At 63.1% G+C, this 14,216-nt stretch overlaps 3 protein-coding genes across 4 annotated transcripts in view; 1 reads left to right on the plus strand and 2 right to left on the minus strand.

The window, feature by feature from the left end:
• RNF166 (ring finger protein 166) lies at positions 1-7,039 on the minus strand. Its single transcript, XM_038148625.1, has 7 exons — positions 7,008-7,039; positions 6,564-6,934; positions 5,124-5,280; positions 4,650-4,762; positions 4,245-4,359; positions 2,747-2,854; positions 1-1,990 (listed from the first exon to the last, which is right to left on the minus strand). Exons 2-7 carry the CDS (start codon positions 6,734-6,736, stop codon positions 1,925-1,927), a joined length of 732 nt encoding a protein of 243 aa, XP_038004553.1. The 5' UTR covers positions 6,737-6,934; positions 7,008-7,039; the 3' UTR covers positions 1-1,924.
• CTU2 (cytosolic thiouridylase subunit 2) lies at positions 7,009-11,132 on the plus strand. Its single transcript, XM_038148615.1, has 15 exons — positions 7,009-7,194; positions 7,424-7,498; positions 8,120-8,198; positions 8,276-8,335; positions 8,410-8,470; positions 9,043-9,152; positions 9,227-9,501; positions 9,577-9,712; positions 9,811-9,942; positions 10,040-10,131; positions 10,208-10,299; positions 10,372-10,423; positions 10,523-10,589; positions 10,656-10,714; positions 10,790-11,132. Exons 1-15 carry the CDS (start codon positions 7,115-7,117, stop codon positions 10,827-10,829), a joined length of 1,410 nt encoding a protein of 469 aa, XP_038004543.1. The 5' UTR covers positions 7,009-7,114; the 3' UTR covers positions 10,830-11,132.
• Positions 11,070-14,216, minus strand: part of PIEZO1 (piezo type mechanosensitive ion channel component 1) — a 22,983-nt gene continuing 19,836 nt past the window's right edge. For both annotated transcript variants that reach the window (XM_038148594.1, XM_038148595.1), the window contains exons 42-51: positions 13,948-14,162; positions 13,667-13,825; positions 13,442-13,589; positions 13,150-13,338; positions 12,951-13,043; positions 12,699-12,871; positions 12,500-12,622; positions 12,337-12,416; positions 11,911-12,106; positions 11,070-11,832 (exon numbers count right to left, since the gene is read on the minus strand). In XM_038148594.1, the coding sequence (XP_038004522.1) occupies positions 11,583-11,832; positions 11,911-12,106; positions 12,337-12,416; positions 12,500-12,622; positions 12,699-12,871; positions 12,951-13,043; positions 13,150-13,338; positions 13,442-13,589; positions 13,667-13,825; positions 13,948-14,162 (1,626 nt within the window). In that variant the 3' untranslated portion in view covers positions 11,070-11,582. The remainder of the gene's footprint in view (positions 11,833-11,910; positions 12,107-12,336; positions 12,417-12,499; positions 12,623-12,698; positions 12,872-12,950; positions 13,044-13,149; positions 13,339-13,441; positions 13,590-13,666; positions 13,826-13,947; positions 14,163-14,216) is intronic.

A 14,216-nucleotide genomic window follows, 5' to 3' on the forward strand; every position in this document is an offset into this window, starting at 1 on the left:
TGGATGAAACTGCCTTTATTGAGAAAAATGGTTTGCTACAAATACCTCATCGAGTTAATTCCTCTGCAAAAAACAGGGTGGCTCGTTAAAAGTTCTAATTATGCAAAAAAAGTGGTGGGCGACGCACTGGTGGGCACGGCCAGCGGGATCCATGGATCCCTGGCATGGAGGGGATCCCTGGCACAGGGAGGATCCCTGGCATCCCTGGCACACAGAAGGATCCAGGGCACACAGAGGGATCCCTGGCACACAGAGGGGGATCCCTGGCACACAGGGGGGGATCCCGGGCACGGCCTGGTGTGGCCCCTCACAGCCAGGGCCTTAAAGTGCTTTACAAAAGCAGCTCTTGCTGCCCCTGCCCTGCCTCTGTGGAGGATAAAAGGAGAAGGAGGAGAGAGGGAAGGAGCCCGAGTTAACAGTGCTGGGGCTCTCACGGAGGCTGCTCCAGCAGCTGAGGGTCCCAGCTGAGCACAGGACAGGGAAATGCTCCTGGGTCCCTCCTGGAAGATGCCAGTGCTCTCCATCCCACAGGAACATCCCCCAGGTGCCAGCAATGCTGGTAAGAGAAGATCCCATCCCTCTCCCTGCCCTGCCAGGGGAGCTCAGGGCTCCCTGCACGCTCCCAAAATCACCCAGTACTGTGAAAAGCAAAACAAAGCCCAAGGCAGTATCGCTAGGGCAGAGCTGGAGCCAGGCTTTGGATAAAGCTCAGGAACTCCCTGAGCAGAAGGGGCCTCTCCCAGCCCTTCCCTGCAAATCCTGCAGGAAGGCTCTTGGGAATCACCCCCTCCCTCAGGGCTCACCCCGTGGCTGGTGCCAGCTCCCTCCCAGCCTCCCCCAGCCCCCCGGGGCCAACTCCAGCAGCAGCAGGCAGGGCTGAGAGGAAGGGGCAGGGGAAGGGGTCACCAGGGTGCTGTGGAGCACCTCGGATCAACTGTGCCCCGTTCCCAGGGAGGGATCACCACAGGGAGATGCAATCCCTGATTTCTGGGGGGATCGGGAGCTCGGGGCTGGGATCCTGCATGGACAGCCAGCACCTGGATCCAAGCCAACCATCCTGCCTGCTCCCTCACGGGCAGAGCAATTCTGCTGAGGGAAGGGAAAGGCCCAGAGAGATCCCTGCACTTCCCCTCACCTCAGAGCCCGACCCGCTCCGGGATCCAGCTCCCGCCTCCTGCCCCGTTCCCAATCCACGTGTTCGTTTGCTTGGGTTATCTGTGTAAAAAATAAACTTTCTTGATAATGTTCCATAAAAATACTCTTGTCCAGGGTGGCAGATATTGCAGAGTGAAGTGGAGCAGCTTCTGAGCCCGCTCTAGAAAACGTGGAAAAGGCTCCGCGCCGCTTCGTGTAGAAAAAGGCCAGGATTTGGTGTCCCCAGAGCCAAAGGTACAAAACAAGGAAGGGGAGCTCTCCCTGGATGCTGGATGCCATCCTCCAGGGCTCCTCTGAACCACTCTTCAGTCTCATCCTGGGATTCAGGTGAAGGAGGCAGCTCCAGCCTCCAGCACGGGGGTCAGGACAGCCTGACATCTCTAGAAAAATCCTTGGAGAGTTTAAAAAAAGAAGCTCCGTGCTGCCTTCCTCCTTTTCAAAAGGATGTGGCTGACTGCAGTCCCAAACGAGGCTGTTAGAGCCAATCTATCAGTTTCAGGTACCTATTCTGCTGCAACAGAGAGCAGGGACGAGCGTGCCAAAAAGCATCTACCAATAAATAGATCCGGACACGGGGCTGTGCTCCCGACACGGACATGAAAGAATCCAAGGATTGATCCCAGCCCTCTCTGCTCACTCACTGGGACAAACGAAGAGGCTCCACCTTCTTAAACAAGGTGGGAATTGCAGTGGCAACGGAGGCAGCAGAGGGGCTCCGGAGGGTTCCTGCGGCGCCCAGAAGGAGCCAGGGCAGGGAGAGGGATCAGCCTCAGTTCTCAGAGAGGGACAGAGCCAGGGCCGCCTGCAACGCCGCCTCCTCGTCGATGTTGTAATCCTGAAAAGCAAACAGGGCAGCTCAGGAGAGCTGGCACAGCCAGGGCACGCCGTGCCCACGGAGCCCCCGTTCCCCTGGCACACGGATCCCAGGAGTGGCACCCCTGCTCTCTGGGGTGTCTCTGTGCCCACACCCCTCTCCTGCCCAGATCTCACACCTGCCGGGGGGATGGAACCTGCCCACATCCCTCTCCTGCCCGGATCTCACACCTGCCGGGGGGATGGAACCTGCCCACATCCCTCTCCTGCCCAGGATCTCACACCTGCCAGGGGGATGGAACCTGCCCACACAAGCTGAGACCAAAGGGTGAAGCTTTTTAGCGAGGCCAGGTCAGGACATTCCTCTGAAAATGCCTGGAGGTTCTTTTCCCTGACATCTTTCCAATGAAAGCAGGATGGGAACAGAGCCTCCCCCGGGGCCAAGGCTGAGCCATCACAACTGCCCCCCACACAGGAGGGGTCAGGGACCCCCCATGTGCAGCAACCACACCCCCCCAAACCCTGGGGCAGGGCTGGTCCCACCCCCTGCTCCCAAAACATCCAAGAAAAGGAGTTTTGTGTTACAATTCCTCAGGGGAAGAGTTCCATGGAAAAACCCATGTTGTGGAGTGCAGGAACAACTCCCTCCCCTCCTGGTGTGTGAGGACAGCCTGGTGGGTGTGGGGGTCTCACGGGTGGGACAGGGGTGCCCCGTGAAGGGCTGGTGTCACCTCCTGGCACAGGACACGGGGAGGGGGTCCCCCTTTTCCAGACTCACCACGAAGGTGTCGTAGGAGAACTTGTGCCTGTGGAGCAGGTGCTGCAGGAAGTTGGCACTCTTGTAGCTGGGATCCCCCCAGGGCATGGCCGAGCACACGGGGCACACCTGTGGGGACACGGCATGGTGGCACCTGCACAGGGACCTCCCAGAGAGGTGAGTGGTGTGTGCCCCTCCTCTGACAGGCTCCAAGCACCATCCGACCTGGCCTCGGGCACTGCCAGGGATCCAGGGGCAGCCAGCCTGTGCCAGGGCCTCAGCTCCCTCACAGGGAAGGGTTTCTCCCGAATATCCAAGCCAAACCAACTCTCTGGCAGTTTGGATCCATTCCCCCTTGTCAACAGCCTCCCTCCACCTTCCCTGAAGGTCCTGGAAGGCCACAGTTAGGTCTCCCTGAAGCTTCTCTTTTCCAGGCTGAACAATCCCAATTTTCTCAGCCTCTCCTCATGGCAGAGCTGCTCCACCCCTGATCCCCTTGGTGATCTCCTCTGGAGCTGCTCCATCAGCTCCAGGTCCTTCCTGTGCTGAAGATCCCAAGTTCCCCACCTTGGTCAAAACCCAGAGGGAACAGGGAGAGGAAATCCAGCACCACATGGTTTGCAGGAACAGGGGGATGGAGGCAGCTCACTCCAGGGAGCCTCTAACAAAGCAGGGACAGATCCCCTGCTCCCAAAGGGATTTAAACCAGCTGGAACACAGCTGTGCCTCCACAAAGAGCCGTGCTGCTGGCCTGGGATGCTGCATCAGCTGGGGTGTAACATAGCAATGCTCAGTGCGAGCAAAAACATGCTTTAATAAGTAATAAGCAGATGTATTCTAGCAAAGCTATGAAACGCAAGGCAGTTAATAAATGACACGGTTATGAAGGTTTCTTTTGAGGTAAACTGAGAGGGAGAATTGTGGGAATCCATAAAATCAAAGGGTTTTGGGAAAGCTGCAAAAGGCAGGCCTCAGAGGCAGCAGAACTCTGGTTAGAGCTAAGCAGGAGCCATGAGATTGGTCAGCAGAGAAATTATGTAAGGAGTAGAAAAGTAAGAACAAATAGAACAATGGTCTGTGTATTAACACTTGGCTAGAATAACTCCCTGAGCTGCAGAAAAGTATCTAGGGAGATGTTAGGAAGTTCTAAGCTTAATAATGGAGCTCTGTGCATTGTGCTTTACAAGCAGGTATTGTATTGGAAATAAGCAAGCATTGTTTAACCAAAGGTACGTGTGCTTCTAGTGGTGGACAGAACCACTGTCAATGTGCTTTTGCTTTGTGTGATTGGCCAAAAAGCTCATCAAGTGAGCTGTAACATGAAGTCCTTTGCTGCCTGGGATGAGAGCTGCTGGCATCTTCCCACTGCCATAACCACGTAACGAGAGTGATGCTGGAAAACCAAACAGCTCAAGGCACGCTCCCAGCAGTCCCATCCTGTTGGTGGTTTGCACACAGCCCCCGGCCAGCGGCGTGGCTGGACTCCCAGAGCTGTCCCGCACCCCCCAGCAGCACTCACCACCTTGTTGGGGTCATTCCTGTGGTTCTCCATGCAGTGCTTCACCAGCTCCTGCTGGTCCAGGTTCCGTGCCCCGCAGTACGGGCACACGAACGTGGAGCGGTTGGGAATGTTGCTGAAGAGAGCAAGGACGAGCTCAGCTCTGAGGGGAGGCTGCACCGGCTCCTTCCAAACCAACAGCCAGAGCTCCGTGACAGCAGGAGCCAGCCCAGCCCCAGCCCCTGCCCAGCCCACCTCCCTGCTCGGCCGGATCCTTCATCCCACCCCGCGCCCCGAAACGCGGAGCGGCGGCGCCAGGAGGAACAGGGGCTGCTCTTCCTCCCGGGGACAGGCACAACACACACACAGCTGCGTTTCAGGGCATGCAAGGAGGGCCACGTTTCCCCGCCCGAGGCACAGCAATACCTGGGAATAGGCTGGGATGTGGGGACAACCGGAACAAACTTGGGGCAGTTGGCCATCTGCTCCTGCACCTTGGCGCAGGACGAGACGTGAGAGCGCATTTTGGCCAGGGTCACCTGCAGAGCGAGGACAACAAACACTCCTGGAGCTGCAGGAACCCCAGCACAGGGGCTGGCTCTGCTCAGCTGAGGTGGGAGCGACCTCTGGACCGTTTCCACAGCAGTGGGAATGCTGCGCCCACCCTTGCAGGACGGAGATTTGGGGCTGCAGGGATCCCCAGAGGCTCCGTCCCCATTCCCTGGGAGCAGAGCCCGCGTCCCCCTGGCTGTCCCTTCTGTGCAGAGCCACACGGTGCCCCCTGAGCCTCCTCTGCTCCAGGCTGAGCCTCCCCCAGCCCCTTCCCCAGCTGCGTTCCCTTCTCTGGACACAGAGGAGGACGGGGACAGTGATGGGGACCATGGGGACAGGCAGCTCTACCTTCTTGCTGCAGCCTCTGCAGGGAGCCTTGTAGGACGAGAGCTGTTTCTCCACGCTGGCAGCCTTCTCCACCTTCTTGGGGTCGAAGGGCACGCGGCAGAGCGGGCACAGCGGGGAGGGCACCTGCAGGCAGGGCTGCAGGCATTCCCCACAAAACCTGCGGGCACAGGGCGGCCCTGAGCAGCCCGGGCACGGCTGGATGCCAGCAGGGCACCCCGCTGCCCGGGACTCCCAAAATCCAGCTGGTGGGTTTAGCTTTTGTGTTTTCAGACCCTGCACTGCACTGGTGCTCAGCTCTGGGCTCACATAAAGTGTCAGCGGTTCCCCTCACGGAACAATCCTTTCCCAGCCCAGAAGCAGGGACGCCGCTGCAGCTTCAGCCCAAAAAGTGCAAACAACAAAAAGGCCCAAAAAGTGCAAACAGGGAATGGAGGAGAGCAAACTGGGAAGGAGGGACTGCATCACCTGGAGCTGTGACTGGACAATTAACCCCAATATGGAAATGGACCAAATCCTATAAAAGTGTGAGAACTCATGACTCAGAGTCCATCTTGGGCTCTCACACTGCCCAAGGTGCATCCTTTGAAGGCCTTTTAATAAATCCCTGTTGGGTTCCTTTAACTCTGTCCAGCCTCTGTTCTGGGCAGCCCCTCAGGGCGCCACAGGGATCAGCGTCCTTACTGGGGGAACTGGGAGAACTGGGAGCGGGTGAGTCCCCAGGGAGCTCCTGCAGGCTCAGACAATCCCCCTGCTCCAAGGCTGGGTTTGAAAGGAGCCCAGATCCGTGCTGGGTATCCGGGCCAGCTCGTTCCAAGGTCCTCACAGCCCCAGGAGCAAGGGGATCCCAGCAGCCCAGAGCAGGCAAAGGAGCCCTGTCCCCAAAACCCGATTATCCTGGGATTCCCGGCACCTCCTCCTCAGCAGGAACAGGGAATGAGCCACCCCAAAGGCTCTGCCACTGCCAGGGGAGCAGGGATGGGCAGGGGGCATCGTGGAGGGGGCAGGAATCGCCCCCAGCCCCAAACAAAGCCCCAGCCCCCCGGGAACGTCCCCAAAATCAGAAAGAAAAGGGATCAGGGGGTCCCCGAAATGCTGGGGGGACACGGGGGGTCCTGGGGACAGCAGCCAGGTGTGGGAGCTGAGGGAGGGGAAGGGATTGGGATCCCGCTGTGGGATGAGATAAGGGTCCCGGTACTTGACTGAGGGTGAGGGGGGGGTCCCGGTACCGAACCATCCCCGGTGTGGCCCGGGGGTCCCGGTACCGAACCATCCCCGGCGTGGCCCGGAAGTCCCGGTACCGTCTGCGCTCACCGGGCAGAGCGCCCGCACGGATCCCAGGGCCGGCACAGCGCCCAGCCCCGCGTCCCGCCCGTCCCCGGGGCCGGCTCAGCCCGAGGGTCCCCGGGGGTCCCCGCCGCCCCCGCCCGGGCCCCGTCTCACGTGTGCCCGCAGCCCGCGATGCCGACGGCGCGGTGGAAGACCTCGAGGCAGATGGGGCAGCTGAACTGCGCCTCCAGCGCCTCGGCCGCGGCGCCGGGCCCGGGGGCGGCGCGGGGGGGCCCGGCCGGGCCCTGCGGCCGCTGCGCCGCCGCCACCAGCAGGCTCCGGAACATGGCGGCGGCGGCCGGCGGGGCGGGTGTGACGTCACCCAGCGGCGCCGGCGCGTCATCGCCGCGCGACGGGAGCGCACCGGGACACGGCGGGACCCGCCGGGACCGAGCGGAGCCGAGTGCCAGCCGAACGAGGCCGAGCGGAGCCGAGTGCCGGCCGAACGAGGCCGAGCGGAGCCGAGTGCCAGCCGAACGAGGCCGAGCGGAGCCGAGTGCCAGCCGAACGAGGCCGAGCGGAGCCGAGTGCGGGCCGAGCGGAGCCGAGTGCGGGCCGAGCGGAGCCGAACGTGGCCGAGCGGGGCCCGGGCCGAGCAGCACCCCCGAGACTCACCGGGAGCTACCGGGACCCACCGGAATCCACCGGGACCAAGTGGCGCCGCCATGTGCGACGTGGCGGGTGGCGCTGGTGACTGCGGGGAGGACGCGGAACCGCCGCGGCGCCGCCGCGCACCGGCAGACAGGTGTGAGACCGTCCGGCCTCGGAATGGACCCCCGGGGCCGCTCCCGGTACCCCCCGGTGTTCTCCTGAGCATCCCCAATGCCCCTGCCTGGTACCGCCCCGGGTATCCCCCGGTAACATCCCGGTATCCCTGGTGCTGCCCGGGGACCGGGACCGCCCCCGATTCCCGCTCGGTGCCGCTGCCGGGGGTCGCTTCCCGGTGTCCCCGGTGACCGGCCGTGTCCCCGCAGCCACCCCCGGACGTGCATGAAGTGCGGGCAGGGCACGGCCGCGCTCGTCATCCGCGTCGGGGACCCCTTCTGCCGGTGAGGGACAGCGGGGACAGCGGGGCTGGGGACATCAGGAATTGGGGACATTGGGGATGGGGGACATCAGCAATTGGGGACATCAAAAACTGGGGACATCAGGAATTGGGGACATTGGGGATGGGGGACATCGAGGCTTGGGGACATCAGAAATTGGGGACCTGAGAAATTTGAGACAGTGGGGCTTGGGGACATTAGAAGTTGGGGACAGTGGGGCTTGGGGACATCAGAAATTGGGGACATTAGGGCTTGGGGACACCAGAAATTGGGGACATCAGGAATTGGGGTCTTTGAGCCTCCAGAAGATGGAGGCTTGGGAACTTTGGGTCTTGGGGACTTTGGGACTGGGGACATTTGTTCTCATGGACGCTGTGTCTGGAGCATTGGGATGCTGGGGACATTGGGTGTCTGGGACACTGGGGCCAAATAACATCAGGGCTTGGGAATGTTGGGTGTTGAGGACACCGAGGAGGGGGACAGTAACATTTGGGGATGGGGATCGTTGGATCTCTGGGATGTCGGGGCCTGAGGATGCCGTTCTGGGGGACATCAAGTGGACTTTGGGGTGTGGGGACGTGGAGCCTGGCCCAGGCGTGGCTCAGGGGTCCCCGTGTCCCCCAGCGGCTGCTTCCGCGAGTACTTTGTGCACAAGTTCCGTGCCATGCTGGGCAAGAACCGCGTCATCTTCCCAGGAGAGAAGGTACCGGCAGGGGGGACCCGGCCCGGGGACCCGGGGGGTGGCCCCAGGGCCGGTGACCGTCCCTGCCGTCCCCGCAGGTGCTGCTGGCAGTGTCGGGGGGCCCGGCCTCCAGCGCCATGGTCAGGCAGGTGCAGGAGGTGAGTGAGGGGGCTCAGGGGGTCTTGGGGGGCGCGTCCCCCCTCACCCCACTCCTCACCCCACTCCTCTGCAGGGGCTCAGCCGGGAGGCGGCCAAGAGGCTCCGCTTCGTCCCCGGCCTCGTCTACGTTGAGGGTGAGGGAGCCCCTGGCCAGCTGCCCATTCCAACCCCATCCCCTGCTCCTGGCCAGCTGCCCATTCCAACCCCATCCCCTGCTCCTGGCCAGCTGCCCATTCCCAGCCCATTCCCTGCCCCATCCAACTGCCCATTCCCAGCCCATCCCCTCCTCCATGCCCAGCTGCCCATTCCCAGCCCGATCCCTGCTCCTGTCCAGCTGCCCATTCCCTGTCCATCCCCTCCTCCATGTCCAGCTGCCCATTCCAACCTCATCCCCTCGCCCATCCAGCTGCCCATTCCCTGCTTCTGTCCAACTGCCCATTCCCAGCCCATCCCCTGTCCTCCTGCCTGTTCCCAGCCCATCCTGACCCCATACCTGTTCCTGCCCCATTGCCAGCCCCACTCTCTGTTCCCTGCCCCATTCCCAGCCCTGCTTTCCATTCCTTGCACATTCCCAGCCACTCCCTGCCCCGTTAGCGACTCCCAGCGCCGTGTCCCCTGCACCGTGCCAGGGCTGGAGAGGTGCCAGCCTGGCCCAGGACGGGGCTGGGAACGCGGCATCAGCCCTGGCAGTGCCCCCACCTTCCAGAGGGAGCCGTGCGCAGGCAGAGCCCGCAGCAGCGGGAGCAGACCCTGGCCCAGATGGAGACCCTGCTGCAGGCCACCGGCTTCCCCTACCACGTGATCCACCTGGAGGAGGTATTGGGGTGACAGGGGACAGCTGCCGAGGTGAGGGGACGCATCTGGACAACTTATCCCTCTCCACCCCGCAGGCGCTGGAGCTGCCCCCATCCATCTTACAGCCGGGGCCGGAGCGCGCCAGCACGTCCAGCCCTTCCTACAAGGAGGCTGTGGACAGCTTCATCCAGCAGCAGCGGCAGGATGGGGACGGTGGCACCTCTCTGCCTGGTCACAGCAGCCCGGGCAGGCCGGCAGGAGCCCCGGGCACCCCCAGCCTGCCGGACGCTGCCCGAACCCAGGAGCTGCTCCGCAGCTTCGAGGCCGCGGGCACGGCGACGGCGCGGGAGGAGCTGCTGGAGATGCTGCGGTGAGGCACTGACCCCGCGCGGCACCGCTGCCGCGTGGGCAGGGGGGCTCTGAGCCCGTGTCACCTCGTCCCCAGGACCCACCTGATCGTGCAGACGGCCCGGGACAGGGGCTACGCCAAGGTGATGATGGGCGAGAGCCTCACGCGCGTGGCCGTCAAGCTCCTCACCAACCTCTCCCTGGGGCGCGGCGCCTACCTCGCCGTGGACACGGTGAGCTGGGGACAGGCACCCGCACGCCAGGGGTGACACGGTGCCGTGGGGACGTGGCTCGGTGGTGGCGCAGTCCCCCGGCAGCCCTGCACCCACAGGGCTTCACGGACCAGCGCCACGGTGACGTGATGGTGGTGAGACCCATGCGGGACTACACGGCCAAGGAGATCGCCTTCTACAACCGCTTCTTCAGCGTGCCCACCGTCGTCGTGCCACCCCTCTTCACCAAGGTAGGGGGGTCCCCGCGGTGGGGAGCCCACGCCGTGTGTCCCCATGGCAGGGATGGGACCCCCAGTGCTGCCCTGCCCTCCCTGTTGGTTCCCACAGCGCCGGGAGAAGCCCAGCATCCACCAGCTGGTCGAGCGCTTCCTGCTGGGGCTGCAGGAGGAGTTCCCCTCCACCATCAGCACGGTGTACCGGTACGGGGGGATCTGTGGGGGGTACTGGGGGTTTGGGGGGATTGGGGTGCACCCACAACCCCCATTTTGGCTGCAGGACAGGGGAGAAGCTGAGCCCGGAGCCAGCCAAGGCCAGCAGCGAGTCGCAGCGCTGCCTCCTGTGCCTCTGTGGCCTGGACACCTATGGGGGTGAGTGGGGAGGGTACTGGGGGGATCTGGGGAGCAGCCGTGCACCCCTCGGTGACCCCCTGGCTCTTACAGAGGAGGAGCTGGCTCTGGAGCCCACGCTGATCTTGGAGGAGCCAGCAGCAGGGTGAGCACGTGGGCTGGGGGCATTCCAGGATTCCACAGCCGCTCCCAGGCCACCACGGGGGCACCGCTGAGTGTCCCCATCCTCGTCCCCGTCCCACAGGGTTGAGAGCAAAGCTGCCTACATCCCCCTGCTGTGCTACAGCTGCCGCCTCACCTTCAAGGAGCTGGTGAGGTTTTGGGGTGCAGGGGGGTGGGTCTCGGGGGTCCCCAGGCTCACGGCCCCTGTCCTGCAGGGTCCCCTTGACACGTTGCCAGCCTACGTGCGCGCCGAGGGCCAGCGCAGGATCCGCAGGTACCGGGGCTGGGGGGCCCCTCCCCAGCTGCTCGGCCCCCCAGGCCATGTCCATGCAGTGTCTGTCCCTTGCAGAGCTGAGATGGAGCAGAACCAGGAGTACTGTGAGAGCTGAAGGGGTTGGGGACAGCAGGGGACACACCCGCAGCCCTGTGTGGCACTGCTGGGGCAGGTGCCGCTCCTCAGGGAGAGCCCAGAGGTTGGTGAGGACTCCTGGCACCCAGGCAGCTGCTTTTATACCCCATTTCTGCACCAGCCAGGGGCAGGGAGAGCCCCCATCCCCATTTATTGGGGGCTGGGGTGCAGGTCCCTGGTCCCCCCCACCTCCCTGCCCCAGCTGCCTGCCAGCCAGGGAGGCCTCAAGTTTGTTTTATTTGGTATCTGTATAAATAAAACATTTGAATTATTAAAAAAAAAACAAACCCAAAGTCACAATTGTCTAAAGTCCAACTGGGGCTGCCAGACCTCCTCAAACGTGGGGGGGCACAACCCAGGACCCCCATCCTGGAGCTTTGGGGGGGGCTATTGCTTGAGTTCAACCTGGTTCTGGAGCAGGGCTAGGGCCCCCAGGGAGGGGGCACGGGCTGGCTCTTGGGGCACGACCCTCCCTTCCCCACCTGGCAGCCAGGGGTGCCCAGTGGCTGGAGGGGCCACCTCCTGTCCCCCCTCCCCGGGAAGGCACAAGGCGGGCTGTGCAGGTCGGACGGCTTCAAAGCAATGTAAGAAAAACATCCAGGAAAACATCCTCCCTCCACAGGGGTGCCCAGAACCCCACATCCCCCTGCCTCCCGGGCCGGAGGGGGCTGGTTAAGGCATCGGCGGTGATGTCCCTGCCGGGGGGGCGGGGGGGGGCTGCAGCCCCTTCCCCTTATTGCTTCTCCCGTGTCCACTTGATCATGGTCTCGGGCGAGCGGTAGAGGAAGATGAGCTTGGCGTAGAGCTCCTCCTCCAGCTCCAGCTCGCCCGTCTCCCGCACCAGGAAGATGTCCTGGCACAGCTTGAGGATGCGATCCACGTAGGGCAGCTCCTCGAACATGATGGAGTGCGAGACCTCGCTGAAGAAGCCCCGCACGAACTTGCCGATCACCAGCACGACGGACACGTAGAGCCCCATGATCCTACAGGAGGGGGACACGTCCCGGGTCGCACCGGCGACTCCCTACGGATCCCCCCACGCCCTGGCACCCTCCACGTACCCGTAGCCAGCCAGGAAGCCCAGGCTGGGGGGGCTGACTTTGTCATTGAAGATGACCATGGGGAGGATGTTGCCCTCCTGGGGTGGGGCGTTCTTCTGCCTCAGCACCCACCACTCCACAAAGTGCTCGCCACGGCCAGAGCCCCTGCGCTCCTGTTTCAGCTGCACCTCCACGTCCAGGTAGCTCTCCACGTCGTCTGCAGAGGGTGACACCGTCAGGGCACGGCACAGTGGCTGCTGTGCTCTTGAGGACAATTTTTTGGGGCGGAGTGACACAGTGGGACTCGCGTCCTCGCTGTCCGCAGGGGCCAGCACCATGTGTGCTCCCCGCACTGATTTTTTAGGGAGGGACACACTGGGACCTCCCTGTCTTCAGAGAGGTGGCACCCAGTGCTGGTTTTCTTGAGGGGGACACGCGGGGCCCTACCTGGCAGCAGCTGCTTGACAGGTTCAGCTTCGAGGCCAGTGGGTGCCCGGATGTATTTGGGGAAGAGGTTATGCAGTTCCCTGCAAGAAAGTGGAGTGATGGGGGGAGGTTACACCATCCCACTGAGCACAGGGGTCCGGCCACCCCCTCAGGGGACACTCACACGGGCTCATTCCTGGTGCCATCCAGCAGCTGGGCCAGCTGCAGGCGCTGGGGCGCACCGGGCTCCAGGTCTGTGTGGTGTTTGCCGTAGGCGTTCTCCACCGTGCCCCCCTTGCCCAGGTCCCTGCGGGCACGAGAGGCTCAGTGTGGGCAGGGGGGTGCAGGCAGGGCTGGCTGCTCCCTGGCCGTGCCCGAGGTACCTCTGGAAGATCCAGTTGAGGTGCAGGGTGATGTCAGAGGAGCCGTTCCGCAGCTCCAGCCGCATCTGCTCGCGGCTGGGGGGGCTGATGCTCCACAGCGAGCCCGAGCTGCCCTCGATGCGGGCGGTCACGATGTCCTCGGCGTCGTAGAGGCTGATGAACTGCATGGCCAGCTGCCACCGGAGGGGACGCAGCTCAGCCCCTGCCCCAGGCAGCCGGCAGGGATTTTTTGGGGTTGGGGAGAGGATTTACCGGCTCCTTCTCGAACTCTTTGGTGAGGTCTTCATAGTCCTCAGAGGTGAAGGGCTGGATGTATTGTTGCTGGGAGCTCGTGCTGAACAGAGGCTGGAGGGGACAGGGGGACATCAGCCGGGGACAGGGGGACATCAGCCAGGCAGGGCACCCTGGTGTCTCATCTGGGCACCCCAACAGGCACCCCCCACAGCCTCACCTCGTACCCCCCTAGCTTGAGGGTGACGGTGACGTCGATGGGGTGGTTGATGATGCCCACCACGGAGCGCACCAGGGACATGAAGAGCAGCGGGAACCAGATGATGCCCACGAGGAAGAGGATGATGAGGCCGCCCATGCCGTACTTCACCACCTTCTTCTTCTTCTGCCCCTTGGGCTGCGGGTATTTCTGGGGTGGGGGGAGACAGCACAAGGTGTAGGGTGAGCTCAGGGGGACCCCAAACCCCCCAAAGGGGTTTAGTGAGGGACCCTTCCTGGCACAGGGGCTGTACCTTCTCAGTCTCCCGGCTGCACTTGATGATGAAGATGTTGGCGTAGATGTCCTCCACACACATCCAGTTGGAGAGGGACAGCGTGGTGTCCGTCCACACCCAGTCCATGACGGCCCGCAGCTCCACCAGGAAGGGCACGAGGCGGAACCTGGGGGGCACACGGGGAGAGGGCGGTGGTACGGCACCCTCGGCGTGCCCGGGGCTCCCCGTGGCCCCGTGCCCTACCCCTGGAAGAGGAAGAGGTTGAGGTGGTTGTATTTCTTGGTGAGGAAGTTGCCCAGGATGCGGGTGGGGTAGCCGCAGCGGATCTGGTAGGCCGACAGTCCAAAGTAGATGCACTTCACAAAGTACCACAGCTGGGCCACCGTGTTGTGGCGGAACATCCTGCGGGAGGGACGTGTCACCACCCTTCAGCCACCAGCCTGGGCCACCGCGCGGGCTCGGGGACACCAAAGTGCCACGCGAGGGCCACGCCGTGCCGCGGCGGGGAATCCTTTGGGACGTACCTTTGGGTGACGTAGGGCAGGATGAAGAACATCCAGATGTGGATGCTGAAGACCAGGATGACCTGGAAGATGAGCTTGCCCAGCACGGTCTTGCGGAGGTAGAGCGCGCGGTCGATGACCATGGTGCTGAACTGGCAGAGCAGCATGACCAGGAACGCCTCCGGCACTTGGTTTTCCGACAGCGAGGAGGTGATGTCGGCGGCCGCCGTGTATTTCTGGGGTGCAGCAGAGGTCAGGATGCGGCCCAGCCTCACCCCGTGGTGGAGGCG

This window comes from Motacilla alba, chromosome 11, assembly GCF_015832195.1.
Source record: "Motacilla alba alba isolate MOTALB_02 chromosome 11, Motacilla_alba_V1.0_pri, whole genome shotgun sequence".
Lineage (NCBI taxonomy): Eukaryota > Metazoa > Chordata > Aves > Passeriformes > Motacillidae > Motacilla > Motacilla alba.